The 13,411-nt window shown below is 36.4% G+C and overlaps 1 protein-coding gene across 6 annotated transcripts in view; it reads left to right on the top strand.

Moving 5' to 3' along the window:
• HEATR5A (HEAT repeat containing 5A) overlaps window positions 1-13,411 on the top strand; it is a 79,288-nt gene that overhangs the window by 19,919 nt on the left and 45,958 nt on the right. For 5 of the 6 annotated variants that reach the window (XM_054689696.1, XM_054689708.1, XM_054689689.1 and 2 more), the window contains 7 exons: window positions 204-353; window positions 1,031-1,205; window positions 7,464-7,624; window positions 8,846-9,101; window positions 9,854-10,009; window positions 11,582-11,832; window positions 13,286-13,397. In XM_054689696.1, coding sequence (XP_054545671.1) covers window positions 204-353; window positions 1,031-1,205; window positions 7,464-7,624; window positions 8,846-9,101; window positions 9,854-10,009; window positions 11,582-11,832; window positions 13,286-13,397 — 1,261 coding nt within the window. The remainder of the gene's footprint in view (window positions 1-203; window positions 354-1,030; window positions 1,206-7,463; window positions 7,625-8,845; window positions 9,102-9,853; window positions 10,010-11,581; window positions 11,833-13,285; window positions 13,398-13,411) is intronic. The other variant, XM_054689702.1, reaches the window with a different exon arrangement.

Genomic DNA, 13,411 nt, shown 5'->3' with positions numbered 1-13,411 from the left:
GAAAATGTAATGAAAACAAATACTTTTTGAAATAGTAAACACTTCATAAAATAGCAACCAATAATGTTAATGTCAAAACGGGTTGGTTAGTGTTTACAAAAATCTGAATATTTCTCTAATAGATGAGAAATTTCAGTGCTTACTGCTGTTCTTTACAGTGAACTTTTTTCCTTATTTAAATTTTTTTCTTTTCTCTTTGGTAGTCTCAAGGTCGATATGAGATTATGCTGAGTCTACAAAACATATTGAATGGGCTAGGAGCTGGTGCAACACCTTGCCACAGGGATGTTTATAAAGCTGCTAGATCCTGCTTAACAGATAGGTCCATGGCTGTTCGTTGTGCTGCTGCAAAGGTAAAATAGTCCAATAAAGTAGACTTTAAAAAATTAGTGTAAAGAAAGTTTAGCCAGTTTATTCCTGTAAAAACACTAGGAATATCTACATGATCTAGAGCTGTAACCTTGATAGTCAGCCAGGGCTAACTATCTCATTTTTAAAAGTTGAGGAAACTGAGGCCCAGAAATTTATATGAATTTCCCTACTATCTTTCAAGTCGTTAGAAATTCATTATTGGAAGGTGACAGGTTCCGGTTTCCAGTATTCATCCCACTCTGTTGCTTCCTCTCTCTAATGGTTTTAACTAAAATTTACATGTAACTTTCATGTTGTTTGAAAGTTTATTTTTTGTCTTTGTTTTTATGATGCTTTTAAAAATGTAGTCTGTTAGATAATGCAGTAAAGTTGTTTATGTTAGAATTATTCTCATAACTGTTCATAGCCAACATAGTGATTCTGAAGACATTTTTTATAACTGCTGAGTTAGAAATGGGTCCTCCCCACCCCATTGTGGACACATATACATTTAGTATAGTTTTTATGATTTAATCTGTATTCATTTGTTGTCTCTGCAGTCATAATTTAGATACTTTGAATTCGTGTTTTATTTTTGTTATCTTGGTAGTTTCTACAACTTATATGCTCTGACCTAACAATTTGCTGTTTATTAAATTTTGTTTTTCCAATTCAATAGTGTCTCCTTGAACTTCAGAATGAGGCCATCTTTATGTGGAGTACAGACTTGGATAGTGTGGCCACATTATGCTTTAAGTCCTTTGAAGGTTCCAATTATGATGTGCGGATTTCAGTTTCAAAGCTGCTAGGCACAATATTAGCTAAAGCTTTAATTTCTAAACATTCAGGAGCAGGTAAGTTCATATACTTATTTTCAGAATGTCTTTTGTGATTTTTTTTTCCCCAGTTGATTTAAGCAAGAATAGGTTATTGTTTCCCATTCCTTGTAAAAGAGGCAGAATGTAAATCAATTTTAATTTGAAACATTGGTGTGGGTTCCAAGTTTTCATTTTCAAACAACTCAGTTAAAATTTGAGGCCTTTTTTTAAAAAAGTAAATTGTGAAGTGTTGTTCAATAAAAGATGTCATCTAAAATTCTGGCTGTTTTTTGAAGAGGCATGTATCTGATTACATACTTGGAATTTTCTAGCTGGTACAATGGAACTATGGTGTAAAGAATTCCAAACAACAGAGACTTACAGTTTACCATATTTGGACAATTTGCTTTATGTTCTTATTCCTATTTATACACTCTAGGCAGTAATCAAGGATGGGGTGCATTTGAAACGAAAATGTGCATGGGTTTATTCTGTAGTGTTCATAAAACCCACCCAATTTAGTGGATCAAATTCTCATTTTAACGAGATTCCCCAGATAATTTGTATGGGAAATCATTGCTTTAGAAATTGTTCATTGTTAATAAAGGAGGATTCTGTTTTTTTCTAAAAGCTAGTGTTTTTCAGCCACAGATGACAGAACAGAGAGTATAACATATCAGACTAATCTGGGAAACACTAACAAGTTATATAATCCCCTCATTCTCTAATTAAGATTCAAACGTTTAAAATTTATAGTAAGAACTTTAAATTTTATTGTGGTTCTTCTAATCTCAAAAGACTCTTTCGAAAGACTCATTTAAGGGGTGGAGGTGGATTGGAAAAGGAAAATGCCATCAAAAAAAACCTCAAACTGGGCCTCCCATGGTGGCGCAGTGGTTGAGTGCTGGGCTGCGAGGCTGGCCGCAGCCTCTGCAGTGCTGGTTCTATCCCCAGCCACCGGGCGAGGGTCCCGCATGGCGCGCAGACCTCTCCTGATGCCCACTGCTCCCCTCAGCAATGTACTTCGGTCCTTCTGCCTGTTCTGCTCCCTTCTCTGGCTCTGGTGAATTCTCTCACCCTCCCGCGCTTCTGACTGTGCCCAGTGCTTGTATAAATGAATAAATAAATCTTTAAAAAAAAAAACCTCAAACTAGGAAAAAAAATTCTTTAAGTTATTTAATTTTTAATCTTTTTCATATAAGAAGTTGAAATTAGAAGACTTATTTAAATCCTTTTGAAAATGTGAATTATTTGTAAATATATATAATTTATAGCTATATCATTAGTACTAATACACAAAGGAAAATAAAAATGTAGACTTGCCTGGCAAATGTGAATAACATTTAAATATATACATTCCTATAGTAGCACCAATTCTAATACCAGCATTTTCTAATCTGAACAGCTTCACCCACGCTAAAAACACTTTTGCATAATGGGGGCTCCCCAGTAGCCTAAAGGTGAAGTCCCAGCGCTATCACCCCTAGGGTCTCAGTTCTATACCTAGCCAGGGAGCTAACCCACATGTGGAGCAGCAGACCTCTCCTGTTTTGCCCACTGCTCCCCTTGGCAGTGTATTTCAGTAAATCTGCATGTTCTGGTGAGTCCTCTCACCCCCCACACCCCAGTTCTTCTACACACACAAAAAAAAAAAAAAAATTTTTTGCCTCATCTTTTTTTAGAAATTATATCATCTTGCATCTGTATGTTCTAGCTTACAATGTAACTGAGTTATTTTTGTGCAAGTGTAGTGATCTCGATGACTTTTTTTAAGACTAATAGTTAGCAGCATACTGCTTAATCATTTGGAAAACTAACACAGTGGGCATTTGTGCACTCAACCACAATATGCAAAGGTTATGAGGTAAAAATTAAAATGATTTCCCTAGTAAAACTCTCAGACTTCAAATTGATGGTGTGTTACATCAATGGTCTTAAAAAGCAGAGATGACATTTTCCTAGCATTGGTATATGTTGTCAGGGATTTACATAATCTTGTAAAATTACTTCTTGCCACTAACATCAGATAGGTTCTTAATGGTGAACTGCAGTCATACCGTATTTTCCTAGTCCATCGACTCCCACTTTCTGGTGGACTATATACCTCCTGCCTTAAAACCTCTTTCCCCATCTTATTTTTGCTTGATGATTTAAATTCTTTTAAGTTCCCCTGCCACATTTACCCTCCCTATGAGCATCTATACCAATATCCTTAACTTGTGCGTGGTGGCTAAAGATCACTTGTACCATCTTCTGGTAACGCCATCCTCTCCATGTATATTAGAGCACCTGCTTGAGGGTGTTGCTCTGTGATGCTCTCTCATGCCACATTTCCCCTCTTGGTTGGATTGTTCCCTGCACAAACCTGCTTCGTTTCTCCCACCTTACATAAGAGCCCAGTAGCCACCTGGAGCCACATTTCTCTTTTTGAGAGCACCGTTTCTCAGCAGTGTTAACTGATGGTCCCTGCCTTTAGTCCCTCTTCTACCACACCTTGCAACCCACTTCACTTTGCTCTTTGCCCTAGTCACTCCACCAAAACTGTCTCTATTAAGGTTACCAGTGCCCTCCTTGTGCGTTCATTCATTCAGTAAATAAATATTCATTGAGTGCTTCTAGGGGGATATATTGTTGAGGAAAACGGATGAGAGACCCAGCCTTTTTGGAATTTATCTTAGGATAGCCTCACTAAAGCCATTGGGTAGTTCTCAGTTATCTTACTTTACCTTTCAGCAATACTGAACTCAGCTGCTCCTTCTTATCCTTTTGTCAGATGCTTTTAAAGATCTCATGCGCAATTGGTTTTCCTTTCTCCTCGCAAGAAATTTCTGTTCAGCCTTCAATGATTCTCATTCAAGAAGTCCAAAGCCTAATACTTGGTTTCCTGATCTTTATGTATGCTCACTCTCTTAGGCAGCTTTTCCAACTGCATGGCTTAAATACCATCTTTATATCAGAGATTCATAGATTTATATCTTCAGCCCGGATTTCACTTTCAGATATCCAGCTGCCCGTGTGATCTCTCTATTTGGATGTCTCTTGATGTTTCCAATTAACTTGTCTCCCACACATACACATACCTTCTCTGCTTGCAGTCTTGCTAAACTAAGTTGATGACAATTCTGTCCTTCCAGGTATTCAGACCAAAATTCATGATGTCGTCTGTGACTTCTCTTTTTATTCTCAGTATCAATTCTACTTGACAATTTAAAAACATTCCAAAAATTGGGACTCCTTGGAGAAATGACTGATTCTTAATTTGAGGCAGGAACAGTCTAAAGTGAACCTAGAAAATCTTGTGCCAAAAATAAGGAGCTTCCACTGGCCAACTTTCCAAGGAAACTACCACTTGTCAAATCCAAGACAGTATTAGAATCAAAATTAAAAATGACCGAAATGGATTATAACCTATTAAACAAAAAAGGAAAAGGAGAGTACATACTGAAAATAAGTAAATAAAGAAGGGAAAGCTCTTGTTTATGGTGTAATATCGACAGATATAGAAGGAATGCTCATTAGATAGTGGCCTTTTTGTAATCAATATAGTGCTCCTTTTTGCTGCTTTTAGGCAGGAATCCTCAGTATATTCTGGTATGAAAGTTTGATGAGTTACAGGATATTATGCCCTCTTAAAGTATCACAACACAGGTTACAAAGAGGAAATTACAAAGTGGAAAATGATAATTTTACAGTGGACAAAGTTGGCAGGCTCACTTTATTCAAGTGATCAAAGATACTGTCACCAATGTAGGGACAAACTGGCACCATGCCTGACAGTGGTTATTGATACTATGCATTGAGAAAGGATATTATACATTTTATGTTTGTGTAGTTTTCCTGCCAAAAATTCTAAGGGAACGTTATGTAAACTCAAACATAGGGCCATTCTATGGCCAATGGCCATACGTATATTTAAAAATGAATAAGGAAAATAGGAGTCTGGATGAAGGGTATATGGGAATTGTACAATTCCTGATGGTTTCTTTTTGAGTATCACAACGCAGGTTACAAAGGGGAAATGATAATCTTACAGTGGACAAACATGACAAGCTCACTTTATTTTTTTGAGATTTTTATAAAATTTTTAATATTTTAACAAAATTTTGAGATTTTTTTATAAAAAAATCATCTGTGCATCTGTATATTCCATTGTCATCACCTTCATCTATCACCTCTTGTTTAATTTACTAAATTGCTCTTAATGGGTTTCACTATATCGATTTGCCTCTCTCCCTCACGGCACAGAATAGCAGCAAAGTGACAGTTTATATCACTTCTCAGCACAAGGTGTCCACATAGCTCTCTTGAACTCACTAGAGATCATATCCCTTAAGATCCTTTTTGCCCTAGCTATTTCCTCTGCCTAGAAACTTTTTTCAGATATGTTTGTACCTAATTCCCTCACTGCCCTCAAGCTGTGTTCAGATGTTACCCTTTCAATGAATCCTATCCTTTATTTTAAAATCACAAGCACCATTTCTGCCCATCCCCATATTCGTCACCTCATTTGCCCTACTCTATTTTTTGCTTAACTTTTAATAACTCTAACATGTATATTTAGTCATTTCCTATGTTTATGTTTGTCTCTCCTTCCTAGAATTAATGAACCATAAAGGCATGAATTTTGTATTATTCACTAATGTTTTTCTTCTAAATGCCAACAGAGGCTTTCTTTTGTTTCACATGATTATTTCCATCTTACTTTGATAAGCAAAGTAACTTGCATAAATAACAAGTGTGATTTGCATAAATAACAAGGGTCACTTGTGACCATTTTTTAGAAGAATCAAAGGAAAGAAAATGTTTGTTTTTTTTAAATGTAATATTCCCTAGGTAATCACAAGGAGAAACTCAACGTGTTAAACTGAAGACAAACATTCTGCCCTCACTATTCTCTTAGCTGAAAGCCCAACTGAGTAGTTTTTGTAATTTATAGTTTTGATTTCTTCAAACTTATTTGAGAATTTTAAAAAATAGAACATACTGGTTACTTTATATGTTTCATTAAGAGTTATAGAGGGGCCTCCCTGCAGGTGGCTGAGCGCAGCACTGTGAAGCTGTGTAGCCTCTGCAGTGCAGGTTCGATCCCAGCGGCTGGGGAAATGCCCACATGGCACGGCAGACCTCTCCTGTCTCTCCTGCTGCTCCCCCTCAGCAGTGTACTTTGGTCCTTCTGCCTGTTCGGTTCCCCGCTGTCTTTGGTGAATCCTTTCACCCTCCTGCACATTTGGTCTGTACCCCAGTTCTTGTATGCATAAATAAAATAAATCTTTTTTTAAAAGAGTTATAGAGCATTTAGAAAAATAAAATTATGATTTTGGCATTTTTAATATTTCAAAAAAAATTTCAAAGTACTGTATAGCATTTTCATTCATGAAGAACTAGGGCAGTTATGTTTTCTCTTGTTTTTGAAGAACATTAGCCTTTTTAAAAAAAAATTTTTAAAGGGTGTTTTGTGTTTTTTTTTTTCAAGATTTATTTATTTATACAAGCACTGGGGTACAGGCCAGAGGCACAGGAGAGTGAGAGAATTCACCAGAGACAGAGCAGGGAGCAGAACAGGCAGAAGGACCAAAGTACACCGCTGAGGGGAGCAGCGGGCGAGACAAGAGAGGTCTGCCTCGCCATGTGAGTTTCTCCCTGGCCTGCTGGGAATCGAATCGGTGTTGCAAAGGCTGAGGACAGCTTCACAGCACTGTGCTCAACACGCGCCACTGGCGAGAGGCCCAAGAACATTAGTCTTTTAACTTCTTTGAGGAAAGGCGTGCACTAAGGGAGGGCATAATCTCAAAATGGCATAGACTTTTGTGTAAGATACTTCAGAATTGATTATGACTTGACATCTGAATCCTAGTGTGACATTTTGTCTATTTTTTTTTAGATATTTATTTATGCATATAAGAACTGGGGTATAGGCCAGAGGTGTGGGGGAAGAGAGGGTTCACCAGAGCCAGTGGGGAGCAGAACAGGCAGATCTGAAATATACTGCTGAGGGGAGCGGCAGACTAGACAGGAAAGGTCTGCTGTGCCATGTGGGTTAGCTTCCTGGCCAGGTATCAAACTCATGTTGCAGTGGCTGGCAATAATAGCTTGATAGTGCTGAGCCTTAACCCCTTGCACCACCAATGACGCCTAACATTTTGTGTATTAATATGTATAATGTCCTGTAAATTTTTCATTTTGTTTGGAATTACAGTTTGTTTCTACTAGTGTACTGATCAAAATCATGCAAATCAAGATCATAAGTTAAAATTTAGTCTGTAAAAATGCAAATCACATTTTTCTTTGTTACAGCAGCCTCACGTCAAAGTATTCGCAGAGTATCTTTGGAGGAAGTTCTGGAATTACTAGGAACAGGGTTTCTACGTGGGAGTTCAGGATTCCTTCGAGCCAGTGGAGATATGCTGAAAGGAACCAGTTCAGTCAGTAGGGATGTTCGAGTTGGAGTTACTCAGGTTAGAATTATAACTCAGTATAATTGTGTTATAACTCAGAATTATAACTCAGAATGTGATTCTCACTGGCATATAATGAAAGTTTTAGTATCTGACTCCAGGCAGAAGTGATACTAGGTAAGGTGATCACTTGTGCTCTCATATTTATAAATAGATATGGTGAGGCCAAAACTAGATTACAAGTAAGAGAACTTTATTTACCTCAAACAGAATCCACTAGACTACTATCCACAATGTGTTTTTAGTTCCTAATAATGGGAGGTTTTTGTTTATTTACTTTGAAACACAAACAGCAATTTTTGATTATTTCTAGGGTTTTGTATGTCTTGTGTTATGTGCTTGTACAGTGCAAATTTAAGCTTTTAAGTTTCTATTATTCAGTACAGGCTATATTGTATTTCCATCTTATATGGTTTTTTTCTCCTAATTAAAGATTATAGCATATAATGCACTTAAATGCTTAATTTCAGACCCAAACAAAATTCAAAAGCTAAATCCTGGGGAAAGTATTTTAGAACATAACAAAATAGAGGTCTCTGTATTTTCCCTTGAATTATCTTGTTTTCTAAATGTCATTATAGATTAAAGCAAACCTGTATTTTTCTAAATTCACATGTGTCCTCATTGTTTTATACTGTTTATTAGATTTCATGAAAATGTGATATCCCTGTATAATTGTAAAATATGTGTTTCTAAAAAACATACTACATAGAAAACAACTATCTGTGTATCTGCAGTAAGACATACCATTAATATTCATGAAAATAAAGAACAGTGATTCATCACTATAAATGTTCCATTCAAGTTTCTAGAACTAAAATTCCCTTAGAGTTAAGTTGCTGGAACATAGGTAATAGTTACAATGTGTTCATGTTTGATTTTGGTTTTCTTGTTCAGAATGTTAAAGAATCTGACACCTTTGTTTAAAAAAAAGATAGACACATTTTAAATGTTAGCTAATTTGACTATCCTGAAACTTTGCACAGTCTGACCAAAATAAAATGAGCAACATGAATGACGTCTCAGTTCAAACTCTTCCGGCTTCCATCTTGGTTTAATAAACAAACAAAACAGTACTATATTTATATAGCAAAAGTGACTATAAATGAGGTAAGCATAGAAAGAAATGTGAATAAGTTCTTCCTACTATATTAAAGAGAAAATATTAATGTAGACTTGAAATAATTTCACTTTGAAGATAAAACTCCTTTTCCTTTTCAGGCATATGTGGTGTTTGTTTCAACACTAGGAGGAACATGGTTAGAGAAAAATTTTGCTGCATTTCTTTCTCATATCCTAAGCCTTGTGTCACAGTCACACCCTAAAGCCACCCAAACTCAGATTGATGCTGTCTGTGGTCGCCGATGCGTTTCTTTTATCCTTCGAGCTACTATAGGAGGCCTTCTTGGAGAAAAAGCTCAGATTGCTGCTGCCAAGGATATTTGCCAGGCTATCTGGAAGTTCAAGAAAGTCGTGGGTATGGATCTACTAAGAAAGTTGTTTTAGCAATGCCTCAAGGAATTATCCCTTTAGAAAAGCAAAACTGGTATATTAGTATATTAATACAAAACTTTTTAATAGGCATCAGTTGTTTCAGGGTAAGGTAATTAATACATAGATGAGATAAATTGTCTGAGTTGGTAAAAGCTATCAAATGAAATTATTTTAAGTCTCAAAGACTGGTAATAATAGTTCCTCAGAATTCGTATCTTCCCTATAGAAGTTGACACATGATCAGCTTTTGAAATAGTTCCCCCTAATTCCTGTGCTGTCTTAAGTCCTTTATACTTATCTAGAAAATGTTCCTTAGTTTTCCACAAGTTCTCCTTTCCTTTTCTTTTCTTTCTTTTTTTTTTTGGTGGGACCCTCGCTGGAGGCCAGGGAACGAACCAGTGCTGCAGAGGCTGCGGGCAGCCTCGCAGCCCAGCGCTCAATTGCTGTGCCACCAGGGGAGGCCCACAAGTTCTCCTTTTCAATGCTATTGCTAAGGGAGAATAAGGGATCTATGATCAGGTTGCTTGAACTGGATTAAGTTATGTTAGTTCAATTCTTTATTGATGCAAGTCCCTATTTTAGTATTTCAGTTACTGCCTGAAGATTTTCATATCTTCACCACATCAAGTGGCGGTGTTTATCTTTGCCTTTATACTTTGCTGCTTCTAACACCCACTTCCTAGAATATATTTCAATAAAACAGTGACACACAGTTAATTCTTACATTTCTATCAGATGCCGCAATGAGTGATGGTAACATGGAAACCCGGCTTGGCTCCACTGATGTCACAGCCAGCCAGCATATGCTGGTGTGCGCTTTACAAGAGCTTGGAAACCTTATTCACAGTCTTGGCACCACAGCTGCCCCTTTACTACAGGATTCAAGTGCAGGTATCTAATGTTTGTGACTTGTCTGAATACCTTGTCTTTGCTGTTATGCTAGTTACCTCTTTCTCAAGCAAAGAGATCTCCCTCATCTAATTCAGTTATGATAGAGTCTGTGGATTTTTTGGAGATGTTTTATGAAATATATACAATCAAGTTTATTAAAAATAAACTCCACCAGAGACAGAGCAGGGAACAGAACAGGCAGACTGACTGAAATACACTGCTGAGGGGAGCAGCGGGTGAGACAGGAGAGGTCTGCCACGCCATGTGGATTTCTCCCTGGCGGGCCAGGAATCAAGCCCGCACTGCAGAGGCTGCAGACAGCTTCACAGTGCGGTGTTCAACCCACTAGGGAGGCCCCATTTTTTGCTTTTTTAATTAAAGGTTGTTCTCTAAGCCTTCCCTGCCCCCATACCTCCCACCCCCAAAACCCCTTCCTGGAGATATTTACCGTAGCCTGGAAAAGCAGACATCAGCCCTCGCTCATAACTCTTAATCTGCAGTGAAAATAGTTTCTGTATGGCACAAGCAGTTACTTCCTTAAAATTACTTTCCAGATGTCTCTCTTTTCGTTCTTTCTCTGAAATTTATTTAGTTGCTTTGAGAAATAATTCACATACCCAGAAGTTCATACTTTTAAAATATACAATTCGGAAATTTTAGTATATTGCAATCACCACCACTGTCTATTTCCTCGATGTTTTCATTACCCCTAGAAATCCTGTAACCATTAACAATCACTCCCCATTTGTTCTTTCTCTAGCTCCTGATAGCCACTGATTACTTTCTGTCTATGGTTTGCCTATTGTAGACATTTCTTAACACAGTATTGTGATCTTTTGTGACTGGTTTCTTTTATTTAATTGACTTTTAATATCATTTTTAATGGCTTTTGTCCTTTGTCATAGATATGTCTTACTGACTGAAACTTTACATTGTATTTAATTTGCAAGATATTTATTCTAGACAACATAATATTTAATTAGCAGTCAACTACATGTTTTGATGAATTTTTATGTTGAATTAAAGCAAGTATAAACATTCCTCTTAATGGTAGTGGTACTCCACTGTCTTCATAGTTGGTGACCCACTGAGTACCTACTGAAGCCTTGATGTCATTAAATATTTTATTTCAGATAAGAACAGAATGGTAGATAAGAAGTATACTAATTATGTAGGTAAAAGTGCCACAGAGATTTTTAAAAATAGAGGATAAAGGATGTTAGAGCTCTTCTTAAGGTGTTTTTGTTGTTTATTGACAATTTTTATTTTTTATCCCCAAATTAATAATGATCTCAAGATAAAGTAAACAGAACAATGGCTTATTTAGGAAACTAAAAATTTTCTTTTATGTACTGATTTCATTTAAGCCAGTTTTCATGAGCTGTATTAGTAGAAGTAATTCTTGGGTATACAAAATTATTTATCATTATGTATCAATATTTTAAAGTCTGATTTCACCTTTGATAAAGATAATTTATTTTATATCTGTGTGAATACTTATTATTTTATCTGTTTTATGAGTGAGTTTTATCTCTGAAGCTAAGTCATCATTTGTTTATTCTGTCCTTCTAGGCATTCTAGACAGTGTCATTTCAGTTATTCTTCATCCTAGCATTTCTGTTCAACTAGCAGCAGCTTGGTGTTTACACTGCATTGCTGTGGCATCACCTTCCTACCTAACACCTCTCTTAGATCGTTGCCTTGAACGGCTTACTATACTTAAATCTTCACCAGAAGCAGTGACTGGCTTTAGTTTTGCTGTGGCAGCTTTGTTGGGAGCAGTAAAACATTGTCCTTTAGGAATTCCTCATGGAAAGGGCAAGGTAATGATTTCATTTTCCACATCCAATTACTGCATTTCAAGTTTTCTCTAAAAGCATTATTTTGACTTGTGTATCACTCAGTCACATCCATGCAAGGACAAATTTCTAAGCTATCAACTGTACTACTACTTAAGTATTAAATAATATCAACATAATGGCTATAAAAAAGAATGGATGGTTTAAAAATATGTTAAACACATTAAACAGGAGTGCTTTCTGTACTTTTGGTTAGAAGTATATCCATTTAGTAACAGAATTTATTTCTGAAGGTTTTGTTTTGCTATCTATTTAGTACTGCCATAAAAGTGCATATAAATGTGTACTGTGAAGGACAAACAGAGCTGCAAAAGAAATCTTAAATTTTATTTAATAATTTTATACTTAGTGGTATTATGATGCTATTGTTTTTTTCCTAAAAATTTATTTATGCGTACAAGAACTGGGGTACAGGCCAGAGGTGTGTAGTGGGGTGGTGAGAAGATTCACTAGAGACAGTGGGGAACAGAACAGGCAGGCAGACTGAAATATACTGCTGAGGGGAGCAGCGGGAGAGACAGGAGAGGTCTGTCACACCATGTGGGTATCTCCCTGGCCGGCTGGGGGATCGAACTCGTGCTGCTAAGGCTGTGGATAGCTTCGTAGTGCTGTGCTTAACCCCTTGTGCCACCAGGGAGGCCCCGATGGTGCTATTGTTCTGAAGTTAGTTTACATATAGTAAGTTAAAGTAGGTAATTCATGTTTTTAGGCATCAGGATTTTCCTTATTAAAAAAAGCTATAGCTATAGGATCAAGAAAGTTAAGTTAAAATCCCACATGTTAAATTTGAATTTAAAATATTGGAATGATCTTATAATTTCTATTTTTCAAAAATACTTATGTCCTCTCTCTGTCCAGTGAAAAAACTAAAAACAGTGGCATCCCAGTAGTAGGAGAAACTCCTAGTTTCCTGATTATGATTCCAAATACCATTTCCAACTATAAAGCAATCAAGGTTCCTTGAAAGATTGGTGATGCTAGGTCTGGGACAGGAAATGTACAATATAAACCTGGATTATTTGCCATGCCAGTAAACAAGGAAGTCATCCAAATTTTAAAAAGGGAGAGATTCCTTTAATGAAACTTTCTTTGGTAACTACAGATCTAAGATCTTAAAACTAAAATCAAATTCAAATTTTATACAATCCAACTTAAACAGTCATATAGTATTGTCCTATGTACTCTTCAAAGAATTGTAGGGTTGCTGTGCACAATATACCACTCTTGAAAACTTAATTGTTTTATAGTTCTGCATGACATTGACCTATGGTAGATTCTATATGAAAATCCTTTATCACTTATATTTTTATATGAAAAAAAATGAGTTTATTTTTAAAGATATTATTTCTGTCATTTTTGCCCAGTAGTCAATAAAGCAATGTGTTTTATTTAACCTTGTTTTTCTATACGTGAATAGATAATTATGACTTTAGCAGAGGATTTGCTGTGTTCTGCTACTCAAAATAGTCGTCTTTCAACCCAGCGCACGCAAGCTGGATGGTTGTTGATTACTGCCCTGATGACATTAGGTAAGTCTTGTGGA

Source organism: Talpa occidentalis, unplaced genomic scaffold (assembly GCF_014898055.3).
Source record: "Talpa occidentalis isolate TD23 unplaced genomic scaffold, MPIMG_talOcc4v2.1 talOcc4.11, whole genome shotgun sequence".
In the NCBI taxonomy this organism is placed as follows: domain Eukaryota; kingdom Metazoa; phylum Chordata; class Mammalia; order Eulipotyphla; family Talpidae; genus Talpa; species Talpa occidentalis.
The sequence above is the reverse complement of the archived record's forward strand: the minus strand, read 5'-3'. Positions and strand labels throughout refer to the sequence as shown.